The sequence below is a fragment of the Astyanax mexicanus genome, chromosome 6 (genome assembly GCF_023375975.1).
Source record: "Astyanax mexicanus isolate ESR-SI-001 chromosome 6, AstMex3_surface, whole genome shotgun sequence".
Lineage (NCBI taxonomy): Eukaryota > Metazoa > Chordata > Actinopteri > Characiformes > Acestrorhamphidae > Astyanax > Astyanax mexicanus.
The window spans coordinates 53,465,001-53,482,279 of NC_064413.1; the positions used below are offsets into that span (position 1 = coordinate 53,465,001).

The 17,279-nt window shown below is 40.1% G+C and overlaps 2 protein-coding genes across 3 annotated transcripts in view; both read left to right on the forward strand.

The window, feature by feature from the left end:
• The window catches only part of LOC125802538 (uncharacterized), a 99,694-nt gene extending 97,732 nt beyond the window's left edge, over positions 1-1,962 (forward strand). Inside the window, exons 3-4 of the mRNA XM_049480920.1 lie at positions 620-1,846; positions 1,945-1,962. Of these exons, the coding sequence (XP_049336877.1) occupies positions 620-1,846; positions 1,945-1,962 (1,245 nt within the window). The remainder of the gene's footprint in view (positions 1-619; positions 1,847-1,944) is intronic.
• LOC103034863 (rho guanine nucleotide exchange factor 4) overlaps positions 1,845-17,279 on the forward strand; it is a 130,448-nt gene continuing 115,013 nt past the window's right edge. Inside the window, exons 1-4 of one of the 2 annotated variants that reach the window (XM_049480859.1) lie at positions 1,845-5,204; positions 6,415-7,970; positions 11,235-11,504; positions 13,540-13,654. In XM_049480859.1, coding sequence (XP_049336816.1) covers positions 1,997-5,204; positions 6,415-7,970; positions 11,235-11,504; positions 13,540-13,654 — 5,149 coding nt within the window. In that variant the 5' untranslated portion in view covers positions 1,845-1,996. The remainder of the gene's footprint in view (positions 5,205-6,414; positions 7,971-11,234; positions 11,505-13,539; positions 13,655-17,279) is intronic. The other variant, XM_049480860.1, reaches the window with a different exon arrangement.

Consider the following 17,279-nt stretch of genomic DNA (forward strand, 5'->3'; position numbering starts at 1 on the left):
ATAAAATATCTACTAGAGAGAGATTATATCTGTTCATTATCATTTATTTTACTTTAATCCTGGATATATGGAGATATATGGAGTGCATTATTATTAGTATCATGACATTCTGGATCATTCTGTTACAAATCTGATAAAAACATTGTTTTTTTTTTGTTGTTTTTTTTTTTGTTTTTTTACATCTTAGGGGTGTGCCATATCATATCGTATACAATGATAAAATAAAATTTCCATTGTGTTGCAGTAGTGAATTCTAGAAATATATAGGTTTTTAATTCAGTGTTTTGTCATATTGCCTCGTTATCGTATCGTTATCGCAAAAATAACATGAAATATTGTGACATTATTTTAGGGCGATATCACCCACCTCTAACATAAACTGTATGTTTTGTATTCAGGAATATATATATATTTTTAATGAAGTTGAGGAAAGAGACAATTTTATGATTTTATTCATTATATATTGAAATTAGCAGATTTACTTGGCTATTTTTTATATATATATATATTTTTTTTACGCTTACAGTTATGATTTTCAGTACTGTTCCTTTATCAAACATGAAACCTTTTTATGTAACGCTTGAATAGAAATCCTGTGTTTGTTGGTCTTCTCTCACAGGTACAGGAAGCTCTTGAGGAGGCGCCGAGTGACCCAGGCAGAGCAGACGAGTGCCGAGAGTCTCGAGAGTCTGGAGGATGGACAGAACGGACGGCAGATGGCACTGTCTTGCGCCGTGACTCGTGGGACGGAGAGGACGGCTTTTCGTCTCTCGTAGAAGCGGAGCATCTTTACACTGAATGGCGTCTGGAGAACGGACTGGAGGCAGGAGACAGTCGAGCACAGAGCGATGAGCAGAACCCCTACTGCGAGAGGGAGAGCGTGGACCAAACGAGGCAACCAGAGGATGTAGAGGAACTTTCTGAGGAACGTACTGTTGTACAAAGCAAAGAGGACGTAGCTGACACAGGAAACTCTGACTCTAGAAGCTCGGAAACTTTAGAAACTCTAGAAACTCTCAAAACTTTTGAAAAAGAGAGTACAAGTCTTCAGAGCACAGAGGAACCAGGCGAATTAACTAGTAATCGCCTCCCTGGATCTCAGAGTGAAGGAGTTTATACAGATTTATACAAAGACTTTACAAGGTGCCCCAATAAGGGCGACACAGATACAGTGTCAGAGATTCGTAGCACAGAAGCAGAAAGAAAGAATTTACACAGCTTGGATGTATATAGCACCGATGATATATGTGAATGTATCGACAATAAGAAGGAAAGATCAGGAGCACACATAAAAAACAACAGTATAGACGTAGAAAACAAAGAAAAAAAACAAGACTTCACTCAAAACAGAAAAGAGACGCAAACTACCCAACATACACATTCAGTAGACAACAGTATAGATGCCCACTGTGTAAATCAATCAACAGTTACCAGTACAAGTAACACAAAACACACTACAGCCTGCCAATCTTGCCTTTTACCTAATTTAAAAACCTACAACATAGACACAGAGAAGTCTACAAAAGCACAGAATACAAGTCAAAAAGCACAAACTACCCCAGATTTCTGTCAAAAAAGCACATTCAGCACAGTCTGTTCAACTGCAGACAAAATAAACAAGCCTACTTTACAAAGCGGCAGCTGTGAAGACAGTCAAAGCAAACCCAACACTGAGACTCGTAGGCCGGAGGTCACAGGAAGAAGGTTTGGACCTCAAACATGTGCCTCAGAGCAAGCAATTGAAACAAGCTCTACTTCAGCAGAAACAAGCATTAGCGAGAACGGAGACACTTCATGTCTTCTTCTTATTTGCACAACACGAGCCTCGCATGACGTAGCAGGATCAGTAGAAAGCTCACACAAGCTCAGTTCTGAAGAGCACAGCTCGCTTAACCTCAATGATGGACACCAAGCACAGGCTGCACACCTGCCCTCCTGTACTAGCGGCGCACAGACTCTTGACACTGTGTCTGTATCGAGTGTCCAGTCGCAGATTATGCCAGAGTGTTCGTCCACTGAAAGAGTGCCTTCGGATCAGACTGTGAACGCTTTGCTGTCAGCTGAGGAGGCTGGGATTCCTCCTGCATCCATTCCTGACCTGACGCTTTGTGCTCAACTTGATGGGAAGGAAGGAGAAGAAGCTAAGGCTGAGGACTTTTGTGGATCGTACACTGGTCAACGAGATTCGGGTCGTTGTAAAGATAGTCCAGAAGGTGCAGAACAACCGTGGCAAACATTGACATTGAAAACGTCAACCCATTGCTTTAAAGACTGTAAAGATGTTTCCAAAATCTTTAATCTGGATCTTAAACACTTAGAACAGCAGGTTCAAGACACTCCAAAAGAGACTGAGGATAAAGGGTTTGATAAAGAGTTTAAGCAGCCATTGAATGTACAAGACAGTGACCGAGGAACCTTTTCTAAAGACAAAAAGAGACTCGTGGAGATCTGTGGAGACTTCTCGATACAACCGACTGGAGACAAAAAGAAAGATTGTGAGGATACTCAGCCTTCTCAACTTGTGGATCGCCTGCCCTTGACACTCCTGACACACACTGACCTCAACTCATTAGCTGTCAACTCCAAGAACCAAGAGGGCATCCAGATCTGTGGTCAGACCTGGTCAGAGGAAAACAGCTCATCTTACTCCTCCCATTCTGTAGAGGAGAGTGTAGACGATAGGAAGTGCAGATCTTCAAGGACCAAGGAAAAGGAAGATGGTGATTCCTGTAGACATAGATATGGGCAGAGTGTAGAAAGGCAGCTCATTCTTGATCCAGTCCAGTCATCTGTAGAGTCAACTGTAGAGTCAGTTGTAGAGTCAACTGTAGAGTCAGTTGTAGAATTAACTGTAGAGACAGTTGTTGAGTCAGTTGTAGAGTCAACTGTAGAGTCAGTTGTTGAGTCAACTGAAAAGTCAACTGTAGAGTCAACTCTAGAATCAGCTCTAGATTCAGCTGTAGAATCAGCTCTAAAGTTATCTGTAAAATCACCTGTAGAGTCAGCTCTAGAATCAGCTGTAGAGTCAACTCTAGAGTCAGTTGTTGAGTCAGCTGTAGAGTCAACTCTAGAATCAGCTGTAGAGTCAACTGTAGAATCAAGTGTAAAGTCAACTCTAGAGTCAGCTGTAGAGTCAACTGTGGAATCCGCTCTAAAATTGGCTGTAGAATCAACTGTAAAGTCAACTGTAGAGTCAGCTCTAGAGTCAACTGTAGAATCAGCTCTAAATTTAGCTGTAGAATCAACTGTTGAGTCAAGTGTAAAGTCAATTGTAGAATCAACTGTAGAGTCAACTCTAGATTCAGCTGCAGAGTCAACTGTAGAATCAGCTCTAAAATTGGCTGTAGAATCAATTGTAAAGTCAACTGTAGAGTCAGCTCTAGAGTCAACTGTAGAATCAGCTCTAAATTTAGCTGTAGAATCAACTGTAGAGTCAACTGTAGAATCAACTGTAGAGCCAACTGTAGAGTCAAATGTAGAGTCAACTCAAGAGTCAACTGTAGAATCAGCTCTAAAGTTAGCTGTAGAATCAACTATTGAGTCAAAGCTAGAGTCAACTGTAGACTCAACTGTAGAATCGTCTCCAGAAGTTGAAGGTTTGGCAGTCCAATCAAACCCTCTAGAAACATTTGATCCTCTATTTATTGAGCACAAGAACTGTCAGATATATAAGGAGCCTATAGATGCTTTGGAGAAACAGACACTGGTTATTGATTTTGAACACAAGTCAGACATCGATTCTCCTTGCTCAGATGTCACGGTGACCCCATTTCCGGAAAGTAGTGCTACTGAGGTTGCTGAAACCTCCCACCAAGCTAGCTTCCAAACGCAGGACTCCAGTCAGATCTCCAGTCCACAGTCGGATGAGCCTTCAGCTTGTCAAAACCTTACCGCATCCAGTTGCGTGAGCTTGGAGACCAGCACAGAGACCAAAGGCGGAAAATTGGAAGGAAGTATTGGACGGTCTTTCTCGTCAGGTTGTGACCAGTGGCTGGAGCCATCTTCTGCCTGGAGCCCAGGAAGCTCAGACTCAGACTCGGACAGTGACCAATCAGATTCTGTACATCAAGACAAGCCTGATTGCCACAACGTTTCTAAACTACACGTTCCAACTAACTCAGAAGGAACAGAGAAGTCAGAGGGGTCTTCAGATCTGCAATGCGAACGATGTGAAGAATACGAAAAGTACTGGAGCAGTGAGGATTCAGCTGTTTCTGGCCTTGGAGAAGACTTGGATAACCTTCACTGTGACTTCTCTGTGACTTCCCAGTTAGGGGTAAAGGTGGAGAACCTGGTGGAGGAGAACCTGGACGAGAGAAACCTTCCGGAGAAAGATTGCCTTGATGAGAGCAAGAGTAGTCGAGAATTAGAGAATGCCAAGAACCTTGGCAAACACTTGTCCAGGGTTCAGAAGAGTCACATAGACTCTTTTCATTCAGGTTGTGCAAGTTCACGTCTTGTTCAAGTGGACCAATTGACTCACTCTTCACGCTGTGAAGATACCCAACACAGGCATACTCACTCTTCACTTTGCACAGATTGTGTACAGGAGGCTTCGTTGGGCCGCTCTGAGGTTCTTGAACCACCGACCAGCCTTTTGGAGACAAAGGGACAAGAGCTTCTGCTGGATAAGAAACAGGACAGCAGCATAGACTCTGCTGTACACTCTTTAGAAACTTCTCAATTTACCGTCTCAGTTCCTCAGACCAGTAACACAGAGGATGTTACACACTGCCAGTCTAGAGAATCGATCAGTTCAGATACAGATAGCATAGATCCACACGATAGATCGCAACCATCTCAGGTCATTAGCTTAGGCACACATCACCACGAAAGCTCAGTCAGCACAGAGACCCAGATCCAGAATGGAAGCAGTAGGTTCTTAGAAGCAGCAGAAGACAAAAGAGCAACGGTAGAGCGATACGCCTGCCTTGAAAAAGGCCCAGGTCTCCTCGCTTACTGTAGTCTGGAGCCTATTCCAGAGACTGAGCGCTGCTCTGTGGAGAACAGTGGTACTCCAGAGAACCATGATTCTCTAAGAGAAGAAGAAGAAGAAGAAGAAGAAGAAGAAGAAGAAGAAGCTGAGGCTGAAGAAGCTAATGCAGATACAGGAGGTGTAAATATGAAACCTGCTGAGTCAGACCAGGACATCCTAGGTGTTTCTTCAGACATGCTGTCAACAAGCATCTCCGATGGCTGTACAGGTAATACTCTTCAATACTCTTCATCAGTATGTGTAGACATGTACTAGTCGAGGAACTGTAAGCCACTTCTAAAATAGTTGTTGTTTTGAAATTAATTGTAACTCTCACAGTAACTCTGATGTTAAACTTAATCATGGTATTAATCTGGTACTGGTACTGTGCAGCGATGCCAAATTGTATACTTAATTCCATTAAAATACTAACAGAGTGCAAAACCTAAGTACCAGGTTTCTTAAAGTAGTGGAACACAATATATACAAATAGAAATATAGAAAACAATGATTTTGTAAAAATTGTAGACATGCCATCATTCGAATAGTGTTACATTGCATATAAACTTTTTTTTACGCAGTACAAAGTAATTAATTACAAATACAATTTTACATTTTCCTTTTTCCAGTATTTTGCATTATTCATATCAATTTTACAGCAAGATAAACTCCCTATTCTGAATGATTCATAGTCACATACACAGAGCATTCAAATAGAAATGCACAAATAAGAGATGAAGTACATTTTATAACAATAAGTAATGCATTTAACGATATTTCTTATTGTACAATTAGATTTAATAATTTTAAACCATATTTTTTTTATTAATAGCTGAACTGTTTTCTGTATGAAGTAATGAAACATACCAGTCCTGTTTAAAATGTATATAAACCTTTCCTAACCTTTAAAAAAAAACACTTTTCTTGTGGTAATTTCCACCTCTGCAGCACCCTCTCAGATTCAACTGTGCTATAGGCGAGGACTGTGCATATGTGTAATTTGCTTAAGCCCAATCAGCTCTATGACTAAAACTAAATAAACAATTGTTGTAAAACACTAGACATATTGTGGGTATAGAAACCATGATGTCATGACTCCTATGCATGCATGGAGGAGTTGAACACAGGGAAAAATATCAATAATATCAAATATCAAATAATTTTTTGTATACTTTATTTATAAAGTATTGCAGAATAACACAGCACACATGCTTAAAATACCAATATGCAAAGAGATACAAATTGGCACCAGAGCATCTAAAACAAAAATATAGAAAAGATTAAAAATCAATATCGGCATTACAAAGAAGTAAAGACAATAGATTGTGGTGACGTCACGTAAAGTATTAAATATCAGTGTGGGACTGTTATCAAACTAGGACCCTTCCAGATTATTCAGGACTGTTAAAAAGCTTGTTTAACTGTTTTATTTACACCAGGAAAGTCTGAGGTCCAGCAGTGCCTTACCCAGCCTACTTCCCCAGGCCAGAATGGGGTTGCGTCCCCACAACCTGAGGAGGCCGTCTCAAATGAAAGTCCAAGGCCTCCGTCTGTGGAGTTGGACACGAGCAGCATCAACAGCGAGGATCTGGAGGAGCAGCGATCTCCTGTTGCTGGCAAATCGCACAAACCCTCAAGGACTTCTAAGGCCAAGGCCTCAAAATTTTCTGTCTTTGCCAAAATGCCTTCTTTCAGGCGAGGAAAGAGCATGGCAAGAGACGACAAGGCCAGTAAAGGCAGCATATCTGAAGGAGGGGTACTGGACCTGCTAGTCTACAGGAGTCATTTGACTCAAGCTTCGGATTTTACACTTGGGCCAGAGGGTCATGCCGACAACTCGGACGATGACGTCTTTTATAAAAGCGATGCTGTGAATCAGCCTGGTTGCCAGGTAGAGGACGCAGAGGAGGATTACACAGAAGAGGGTGATGATGAAGGTCTGGTACCTCAGCCCTCCTTAGCAGAAAGTCACAGCACTGACGAAATGGACGATAAAGACACAAAGTATGAAAAGGAAGCCTGCAACCAAAGGACACTGGATCTCGAGGCGAGTGGAGTTATGGCGGACAATCAACGCTCTGGAATTGAAGGTTCAGGCTACAAAAGAAGCAAGAGTACAGAGGGCCTGAGCCTTCGTCTACGCTTTGCACAAGCGCACAAGTCCCTCTCCAGCCTTTTTGAGTCTCGCTCAATTGACAAAGACATTGAAGAACGTGAGGTGCGACCGGAAGCGGAGGAGGTACGACCCAAGCAGACGCGGAAGAAGCAGAAACGGTTGAAAGAGGCCGAGCTCCTCAGACGTACAGTGTCCGTTCCAGAAGCAAATGGCACTGGAGGTAAAGCCACTCGTTTGATCCACAGCGATTACGCAAACCGATCAACTCAAGAACAGCTCGGCCAGCAGGGGGCGGCAGCACAGTGCCACACTGACCCACTTAGCAAACGTGGTGTCGTTGTCCAGGATGGCCCTGAAGGATCTCCACAGGGCTCAAAGTCAGAAGGACCTAGAAGGAAGTGCCCTCCAAACGGCCTGTCGATCCCCTTCTCAGACTCTGGGTCACCTGGCCGCCTGTCTTCAGACGACTCCTCCGAAGCCCCGCCCCCAGGCCTCGACTCCATGTCCAGTCCTCTCTCTCCAACGAGCCCTTCGGCTCTGACCAATCAGCTGTCTCCATCCTGCTCCAAATCACCTGGTCCAAGCACAGGTGAAAGTGCAGAGTCTCCAATGAGACCCATGAGCCCCAAACCCAGCAGCCCACGGTCCTCAGCATCGAGGCGGGGCTTCCGCTACCCTTCGTCTCGGGCCAACACCCTCTCTCTGATCCTCCTGGGACAGGGAGCGAGCGTCCCAGACCCTCCAGAGAGACCCAGGACCCTCAAACCCAAAATGGGACGCCAGGGTTCGCTCAGCCCCCTGAGCTCCAGCTGCCCGCTGGAGGACAGCAGTGCGGACAGCCAATCACAGGCCAGCCTGGTCACCGTCAGTGACTTTGAGGTGAGTAGAGACTGTTTTACTTATTATTATTACGTTCTTTAAAGGAGAACTCTGGTGTAAAATGGACTTTTGTTGTAGTAAAACATGATAAAAAGTTCTTAACATTGATGAATAGCACACCTCCGTTCTCCCACAGCGTTCAGAGATCTAGAAATTTTAACAGTTTGTCCCCAAACACCCTTCAGACTTGGTGACACAGGGCACAATTTACCCTGATAAATCACTTTTTACACCGTTATCCAGCTCAAAGTAGCTCCACACCTCCTTGCTAGAATCCAGAGAGCCCTGACATTTAAAACGAAGCATTAATAACTTAATAAATTAAAAAAGTGCACAAAAAGCTTATTAAAAACCACTGTTTACAGCCCATAACGCTAACTTCAGCTCTAAGCGCCGCCATTACTGCCATTACTCCAGCTGCTACACTATCCTAACAGTGTTTTTTAATATGCTTCTTCTGCACTTTTTAAGTTATTAATTCCTCGTTTTAAATGTCAGGGCTCTCCGGATTCTAGCAAGGAGGTGTGGAGCTACTTTGAGCTGGATAACGGTGTAAAAAGTGATTTATCAGGGTAAATTATGCCCTGTGTCACCCAGTCTGAAGGGTGTTTGGACAAACTGTTAAAATATCTGGATCTCTGAACGCTGTGGGAGAACGGAGGTGTGCTATTCATCAAAGATAAGAACTTTTTATCATGTTTTACCACAACAAAAGTCCATTTTACACCAGAGTTCTCCTTTAACTGTAGACTTATATGTTGCATTTAGCTACTTTACAATAATAAATAAAAATAAAAATAATAAATAAAATGTACCATGCTTTATATTAGGGATTCCTGTGTTAAAGTACATTCAGTAAACAATTAGTTGCTAATGTTTCCCAAGTCTTATGGAACAACACTATGTGGGATTGTACTATTCAGCTTCTGGTTAAATAATGTGAAAAGGAAAACAACAAAAATATATATATTGGTCCATAAATTTTTCAAATTTGGCAAAATAAATTTTTTAGCTGTCAAAAAACTCTTTCTATGAATAGTATGTCTATTAGACTTGATAAACATACCCATAGCGCATTATAAAGCATTCATAAGCCACACCAACCACACATTATTACTTGCAGAATTGTAGTGGATGGAAATACAACTTATTTCACATTTTTCTTCCAAAAATGAAATGTTTTGATTTGAGGGAGGGTACTTGCAAACTCCAAATAGAGTTCTAGTTTGAGATCTGCAGACATTTTCATACACATTCTCTTTAAATTCTGTTTAATCATGTTGTTTAAAATGTAATTTAATTGAATTGCAGTTTGCTACTGTAAGTAGTTTCCAAGCTCCTATTCAATGTTAAAATTGACAATACTTGGAAAATGGCAATATAAATTAGGATAAAAGAAGAAAAAGACTTAATTAAATGACAGGATATAGGCACACATAAATATGAGAGCATTGCCCTCTAGTGGTGTATGTGTGAGGCACAGATTAGGAAACCCATTTACAGCTTAAATCCTAGTAGATTAGTCCTGATTAGAGTGTATATTTATAAACGCAGGACATAAGCATATGTGGGTTACAGTGATTAATTAGGATTAAATTAATGGAGTGATATTTAAAAGTACATATATATATTTTTTTGTGGAATTACAGTACCAGTCAAAACTTAGGACACACATTAAATTCAGTGTTTTTATTATTATTATTATTATTATTATTATTATTAGTATTATTATTATTATTATTATTATTATTTATTTTGTTAATGTTTTGTATAGTATAGTAATACTAAAGTTATTTAAACTATGAAAAAAAACATATGGAACATTTATTAAGCAAAAAAAAAAAATCTTACACTTAAGTTGACCTTAATAGACCTTTAACAGTAGTTGCATGTTAGTTGAACAGCTACAATAGACCTGATAAACTGTAACCAGGACATTATTTTGAGATGGCTTCTCATTTTTTTGAGACTTTACTTGAGGATGTCTTTTGACAATTTCCTTTGAAGGTGTGGATTTTTAAATTATCCTAACTACATGGGAGTAGTAGGATTTGACAAGTTTGAAAACTAAATGTTATGTTTGTACAGGAAGTAAAAAAAAAAAAGAAAAGTGTGATTATATGGGGAAAGTAGTGATTCCTATTGGAATGTCACTGACCTAAATCGCAGTCCTGCAGCTTGCCATCAGCTGCTGGAGCCCCGAGAGAGCACAATTGTCCTTGCTCTCTCTCTGGGTGGGTACAGTAGATGGCACTCTTTCCCCTCGTCACTCCTAGGGTGATGTGGATCAGCACAAGGCTGCATCTGTGAGCTGATGTATCAGAACCGAGTCGCTGAGCTTTGTTCTGAGCGTTAGCGCTGTGATGCTACTCGGCAATGCAGCATCAGCAGCAGCTTAAAAAGATGCGGAGTCTGACTTCACATGTGTCGGAGGAGGTGTGTGCTAGTCTTCACCCTCCTGGTGTTGGAGCATCACTAGTGATAGTAGATATACAGCTGAGTAGCTGCTGAATTTGTGGAATAACTGGCCTTGCTAGATTGGGAGAAAATGGGAAAACATTAGAAAAAAAAAAAAAGATTGATACCTGCCATTTGGAATCAGAATTTTGGACATAGTTAGTCCAAAAAAACGTTTTTTTTTTCTACATTAAGTAATTAAACTAGCTTCAAATAAAAATTGGATGAGAACTTTTACCTGGCCCATTTTTCTGTCTGGACTGGCTGTAGAAACTTTTGACTGGGATTCACACTATCTTGTTATCAATCATTTAAATACATACATAAATAAATAGATAGATAGATAGATAGATAGATAGATAGATAGATAGATAGATAGATAGATAGATAGATAGATAGATAGATCTATCTGTAAATGGAGCAGTGCGGTATATATTGCTTATGGTCATTAAATAATGAACAGAGCAAAGTGCAAAGGTGCAATGGGATTGGATATGAAAGTGACTGATGTGCCATAGAAGTATTAAAATGTATATATAACAAATATATATATATATATATATATATATATATATATATATATATATATATATATATATATATATATATATATATATATTCTGTAAAATGAATATGTAGTATCCGATCATGGGTAAATTTGAGTGTAATGTTGTCATGTGACCACTAGATGGTACGTGCAGGGTCTCCATACGAGGTCAAAAGGTCAACGTTTATAAAATGAAGTATCAGATATGAAGAGAAGCAGAAATGTAATGTTGGAGGGCTGTGATGTTTTGTGTGAAACAGCCCGGCCCGCTGCTGAAAGCGTCTCCGGGCAGCATCAGGGTCTCCACTCAGTCTGTGGGGAAGAGAATGGTGGACGTGTCCCCGAGTCCCTCCGGATCCTCCAGCCACAGCCCCAGCCTCAGAGCGGCGTCCGCAGGCCGCAGGTTAACACGCAGACGCTGCTGCACAGACGACCTGTGGGTGGAGGAGGAGAAGAGGAGGGAGAGGAGGAGGCTGGACAGGGCCAAACTCGTCAAACTCTGGGCCCAGTCTCAGGAGGAGTCTGTGAAAGTAAGAGCAGAACCGTGTGGAACCATAACCTCTACACCTCCTCTAACTTCTCAGTTCTTCAAACTGTTCTTCAATCAGTTATTAACTCTGCTCATCAGTTCTTCAATCTGTTCATCAGTTCTTCAATCTGTTCATCAGTTCTTTACTCTGTTCATCAGTTTTTCAATCTGTTCTTCAGTTCTTTACTTTGTTCTTCAATTCTTTACTTTGTTCATCAGTTCTTTACTCTGTTCCTCAGTTTTTCACTCTATTCCTCAGTTCTTAACTCTGTTTATTAGTTCTTTACTGTGTTCCTGTCTTTCTGTTTATGTCTGAGGGTCAAACTTAAAGGAGTAAAGAATTTTCCACCTTCATTTCTGAGTATGTTCTGTTTCTTTTTGTTTCCTTTTCTATTTCCTTTCATACTACCTTATTCTGTTCTACTCTACTTCTTTCCTGTTCAACTCTTTGATTCTGTGTGGAGGTGTTTTGTTCTTTTTTATCAATGTGATATACTAATGCATCTCAAAAAAAAATAGAATATCATTGAAAAGTTACTTTATTTCAGTAATTCTGTTTAAAATGTGAAACTTATATATTATATAGATGTATTACACAGAGTGATCTATTTTAAGCACGTGACATGTCTCTCCAAACAAAATGCATGTTTAGTATAGCTCTTGGTTGCTAGGGTGTTGCTATGGTATAGATTTTGTTTGCTAAAGTGTTTCATTTCATTTCATTTTCCAGCAGGACTTGGCACACTGCCCACACTGCCAAAAGTACCAATTGGTCTTATATAATATTCTAATTTTCTGAGACACTGATTTTTGGATTTTAATTGGCTGTAAGCCGTAATCATCAACAATAAAAGAAATAAAGACTTAAAATAGATCAATTAAAAAAAAAAAACAATTTACATTTTTTTTTGCGATGCACTAGTAGACACTGAGAGCAGGATTTGTTGTTGTGGGCTCTCTTTGAATGTTGATTTTCTCAGTTATTAGTCTTTTGTTTATTTTCTTTTCTTCATTAACTTTTATGTAAATGTTTTAAGGTGTTGGTTTTAAATGTACTTCATCAATACACTTTACTGTAAGGTGAAGCAAAAGTTGGGAACCCTGCCAAACATCTCATCAATGTCATTACCCTGTAGATAAGTGGTCACCATATTCTTGTCTGAAAATTTTGTCTGAAACACCCAAACACGTTTTGAGAAACCTCAAACATATATTTAAGGATTTTTGATGATAATCAGATGCATCAGGGACAACTTTTCACAGGAAGGTAAATCTCCAGTAGCCGGGTTAGTTTCCAGATCCAGCTTAGCTACAGCTATACCATAGCAACATCTTCTCAACATCCTAGCAACACTATACCATCTATACTATAGCAACACCCTAGCAACCAAGAGTTATATTAACAAGCATTTTGTAGGATGGATGGATGGATGAATAGATGGATGGTGGATAAATCCCAGTTGGGCTTAGCTCCAGCTATACCATACCAGCATCTTAGCAACATCCTAGCAACACTTTAGCAAACAACATGTATACTATAGCAACACTCTAGCAACCAAGAGCTATTTTAAACATGCATGGATGGTGAATAGATAGATAGATAGATAGATAGATAGATAGATAGATAGATAGATAGATAGATAGATAGATAGATAGATAGATAGATAGATAGATAGATAGATAGATAGATAGATAGATATTGAACATCCCAACAACTCTGGAAGTTCCGGGAATCTACGCAGGATCCAGGAATTATATTTATATATATTTTTTTATAAATATAGTTATATGCATTTCAAATTCAAAATAATGTGTTTAGGATGGCATTTTTAGCAATAAAATAAAATCTAAACAAACACTTATCAAGTCAAACTTGGACAAATATAGTATTTGGCTGGTTCCTGACTTTTTCAGCTGACTTTCAGCTTTTTTAATCAGATCTGACATGAATAACGGCTCTTACACATCATCAGTAGATTTATGGGTGTTTTGAAACACGACTGACTGTCTTTTTCTCTCTTTCTCTGTTTCTTCAGGCCAGTTTGCGTCTTTCCCTCTCGACGGGGACGCCCCTCAGAGCGCTGAGCTTCTCCCACAGCGCCCCCACAGGCCTGGACTGCCTGAGCTGGAGACGGCGCATGTCCTACCCCTGTGAGTACTGACCCCAGCTGCTGGCTCTCTGTCTGTGTTTTGCTGTGTGTTTTTTGGATGCTAGCGCTGAGAGCATGATGGGTTATAGCCAGTGGGCAGATTATGGGATATTTGGGAGGTCTGCTTCTGTTAGTTAAAATTATTTCTTTACGGTGATGCCTCTGTAAATCCAGGATTAAGCTCTGAAATGATGTCAGGGGCAGCTGGCATGTGCAGCAAATGCTTTAGGTTTTGGAGCCAGCAGTGATGTTGTAGCAGCATGTGGCCAACAGAGGGCAGCTGGTGCGTGTACACTGATGTGTGTGTGTGTGTGTTTGTGTGTTTCTCAGGCTAAGCTCGCTATCAGGAGCCATTAGAGGCATGGGCATTTCAGTGTTTATTAATATAGGATATAATATGGATTATTTATGCAACTCAGCACATTAGCTTATTTCATTAGCTGTAAATAATTTAAATATCATTATTATATAGTTTCCACATCATCCAATAAACCAGCTTTTGAGATAATTAACTATAAATAATACTAGACTCCAGGAGGAGGAGAGCTTTTGAAATGTTTTAATAAACACACTGATGTAAAACCCACCACTTTTTAAATGCCTTTATTTTAATATCATTTTTTTAAAGAGTAAATGATATGTTATATGCAACACCTTATCCTCCAACAGCTACATTATAACATCACTTTAACTTCTATGCCATAGCGACACCTTAGCAAACAAACAGCTACTGCTATACAACAATAGTGGGATAGCAGCACCTTAGCAACATTCTAGCAAAACTTCAGCAACCAGCTTTTATACCATAGCAACACCGTAGCAACAATTTAGCCAGACTTTAGCAACCAACATCTTCTATATCATTGCAAAACCTGAGGAACCAACAGCTACAGCTATATACCAGCTATACCATATCAACACCTTTAAGCAGCCAAAATATATATATACTATAGCAACACCATACCAACATCCTTGCAGATCTTTAGCAATCCAACTTTATACCATAGCAACACCCTAACAACATTCTAGCAATACTTCAGCAGCTAACTTCTATACCATAGCAACACATCAACATTCTAGCAAAACGTTAGCAACCAACTTCTATACCATTGCAACACCTGAGGAACCAACAGCTACAGCTATATACCAGCTATACCATATCAACACCTTAGCAACATCCTAGCAAAATTTAAGCAACACCACAGAAATAAAAAAAACATTTTGCTGTAAACATGCCAGATCAAATTGTACGTTAGCAATCATGTAGCAATACCTTAGCAACCTTAGTGATACAACAGCTATACCATAGCAACACTTTAGCATACAACATCTGTGTCTCTGTGTGTCAGTGTCTTAGTGTCCTAGTGCCTCAGTGTCTCTGTGTCTCAGTGTCTCTGTGTCTCAGTTTCTCTTGTCTCAGTATATCAGTGTCTCTGTGTCTCAGTGTCTCAAAGCCTCAGTGGCTTAATGTCTCAGTGTCTCTGTGTCTCTGTTTCTCGGTATATCAGTTTCTCTGTGTCTCAGTGTATCTGTGTCTCAGTGTCTCAAAGCCTCAGTGGCTTAATGTCTCAGTGTCTCTGTGTCTCTGTTTCTCGGTATATCAGTTTCTCTGTGTCTCAGTGTATCTGTGTCTCAGTGTCTCTGCGTCTCTGTGTCTCAGTGTCTCTGCCTCTCAGTTCCTCTGGCTCTCAGTGTCTCTGTGTCTCAGTGTCTCAAAGCCTCAGTGGCTAAATATCTCTGTGTCTCAGTGTCTCTGTGTTTCTGTGTGTCCGTGTCTCAGTGTCTCTGCGTCTCCGTGTCTCTGTGTTCCTGTCTCAGTATCTATGTGTCTCTCTGTCTCAGTCTCTCTGTGTCTCAGTACTTCCGTGTCTCAGTGTATCTATGTCTCTGTTTCAGTATCTCTCTGTCTCTGTTTCTCAGAGCCTCAGTGTCCCACCGTTTCTGTGTCTCAGCATCTTTGTCTCTCTGTCTCTCTGTGTGTTAGAGAGTTAGTGCAGGGAGGAGTGTATTCCCTGCAGAGAGCAGTGATGATGCATTACACACTCATTAGTGCTGCAGTCGGAGACACAGTGCAGGAAATTAAATAAACTAAATCTCACCCAGCTCTCCTCACCTGTGTGTGTGTGTGTGTGTGTGTGTGTGTGTGTGTGTGTGTGTGTGTGTGTGTGCATGCATAGATGTGCTGCCATAAACTACTCAGCCTTGACCACCCACAGCTCCTGCAATGTCAGTCCACAAAAAATCACACACACACACACACACACACACACATACACACAAACACAGAGTTGCCAAATTGGCCATTAGACTCTTTCACGTGCACTAACACACTTGGCTGACTTTCAGACACACAGAAGTGTGTATTGGAGAGTGAGGTCAGACGGCCTGCAGCAGATGCTGTGTGTGTAATTAGATCAGTGTGTGTTTATTGAATTGGGTGGCAAGTCATGGCTGTCCCTCAGCTTCGGTTCCTTTTAAGGCTCTTTATCTGATGGTTGGAGAAACTACGCTCTCGGTCACCCAGCAAGGACATAGTGAATGAAGCTGTTCTATTTAAAGAGATACTGCATCCAAAAATCACATCAACACAGTTTACCCATCACACCCCATACACATACAGCTCTGGAAACAAATTGAGAGAGCACTTCAGTTTCTGAATCAGTTTCTCTGATTTTGCTATTTATAGGTTTATGTTTGAGTAAAATGAACATTGTTGTTTTATTCTATAAACTACAGACAACATTTCTCCCAAATTCCAAATAGAAATATTGTAATTTAGAGCATTTATTTGCAGAAAATGAGAAATGGCTGAAATAACAAAAAAGAAGCAGAGCTTTCAGACCTCAAATAATGCAAAGAAAACAAGTTTATATTCATAAAGTTTTAAGAGTTCAGAAATCAATATTTGGTGGAATAACCCTGGATTTTAATCACAGTTTTCATGCATCTTGGCATCATGTTCTCCTCCACCAGTCTTACACACTGCTTTTGGATAACTTTATGCCTTTACTCCTGGTGCAAAAATTCAAGCAGTTCAGCTTGGTTTGACAACACCTTATAGCAACATCTTAACTTCTGAACTTCTGTACCATAGCAACATCTTAGCAACCAACAGGTATGCTGAATAGGCATTTTACCGTAAACAATCCAGATCAAATTATAATTTAAAATCATAAAGCAATACCTTAGCAACCAACATTTACCATAGCAACATCTTAGCAACTAACAGATATACCATAGCAACATCTTAGCAGCCAACAGATATGCTGAACAGGCATTTTACTGTTAACAACCCAAATCAAATTCTAAGTTAGCAATCATTAAGCAATACCTTAGCAACCAACTTATATACCATAGCAACATCTTAGCAACTAACAGCTATACCTTAAAGGAATTTCACTGTAAACAATCCAGATCAAATTATAATTTAAAAACATAAAGCATTGTATTAGCAACCAACAGATATACCATAGCAAGATCTTAGCAACCAACAGGCATTTTACCTTAAACAATCCAGATCAAATTAAAAGTTTAGAAGCATAAAGCATTACCTTAGCAACTTAGCAACCAATATCTATATCATAGCAACACCTTAGCAACCAACAAATATACCATAGCAACACCTT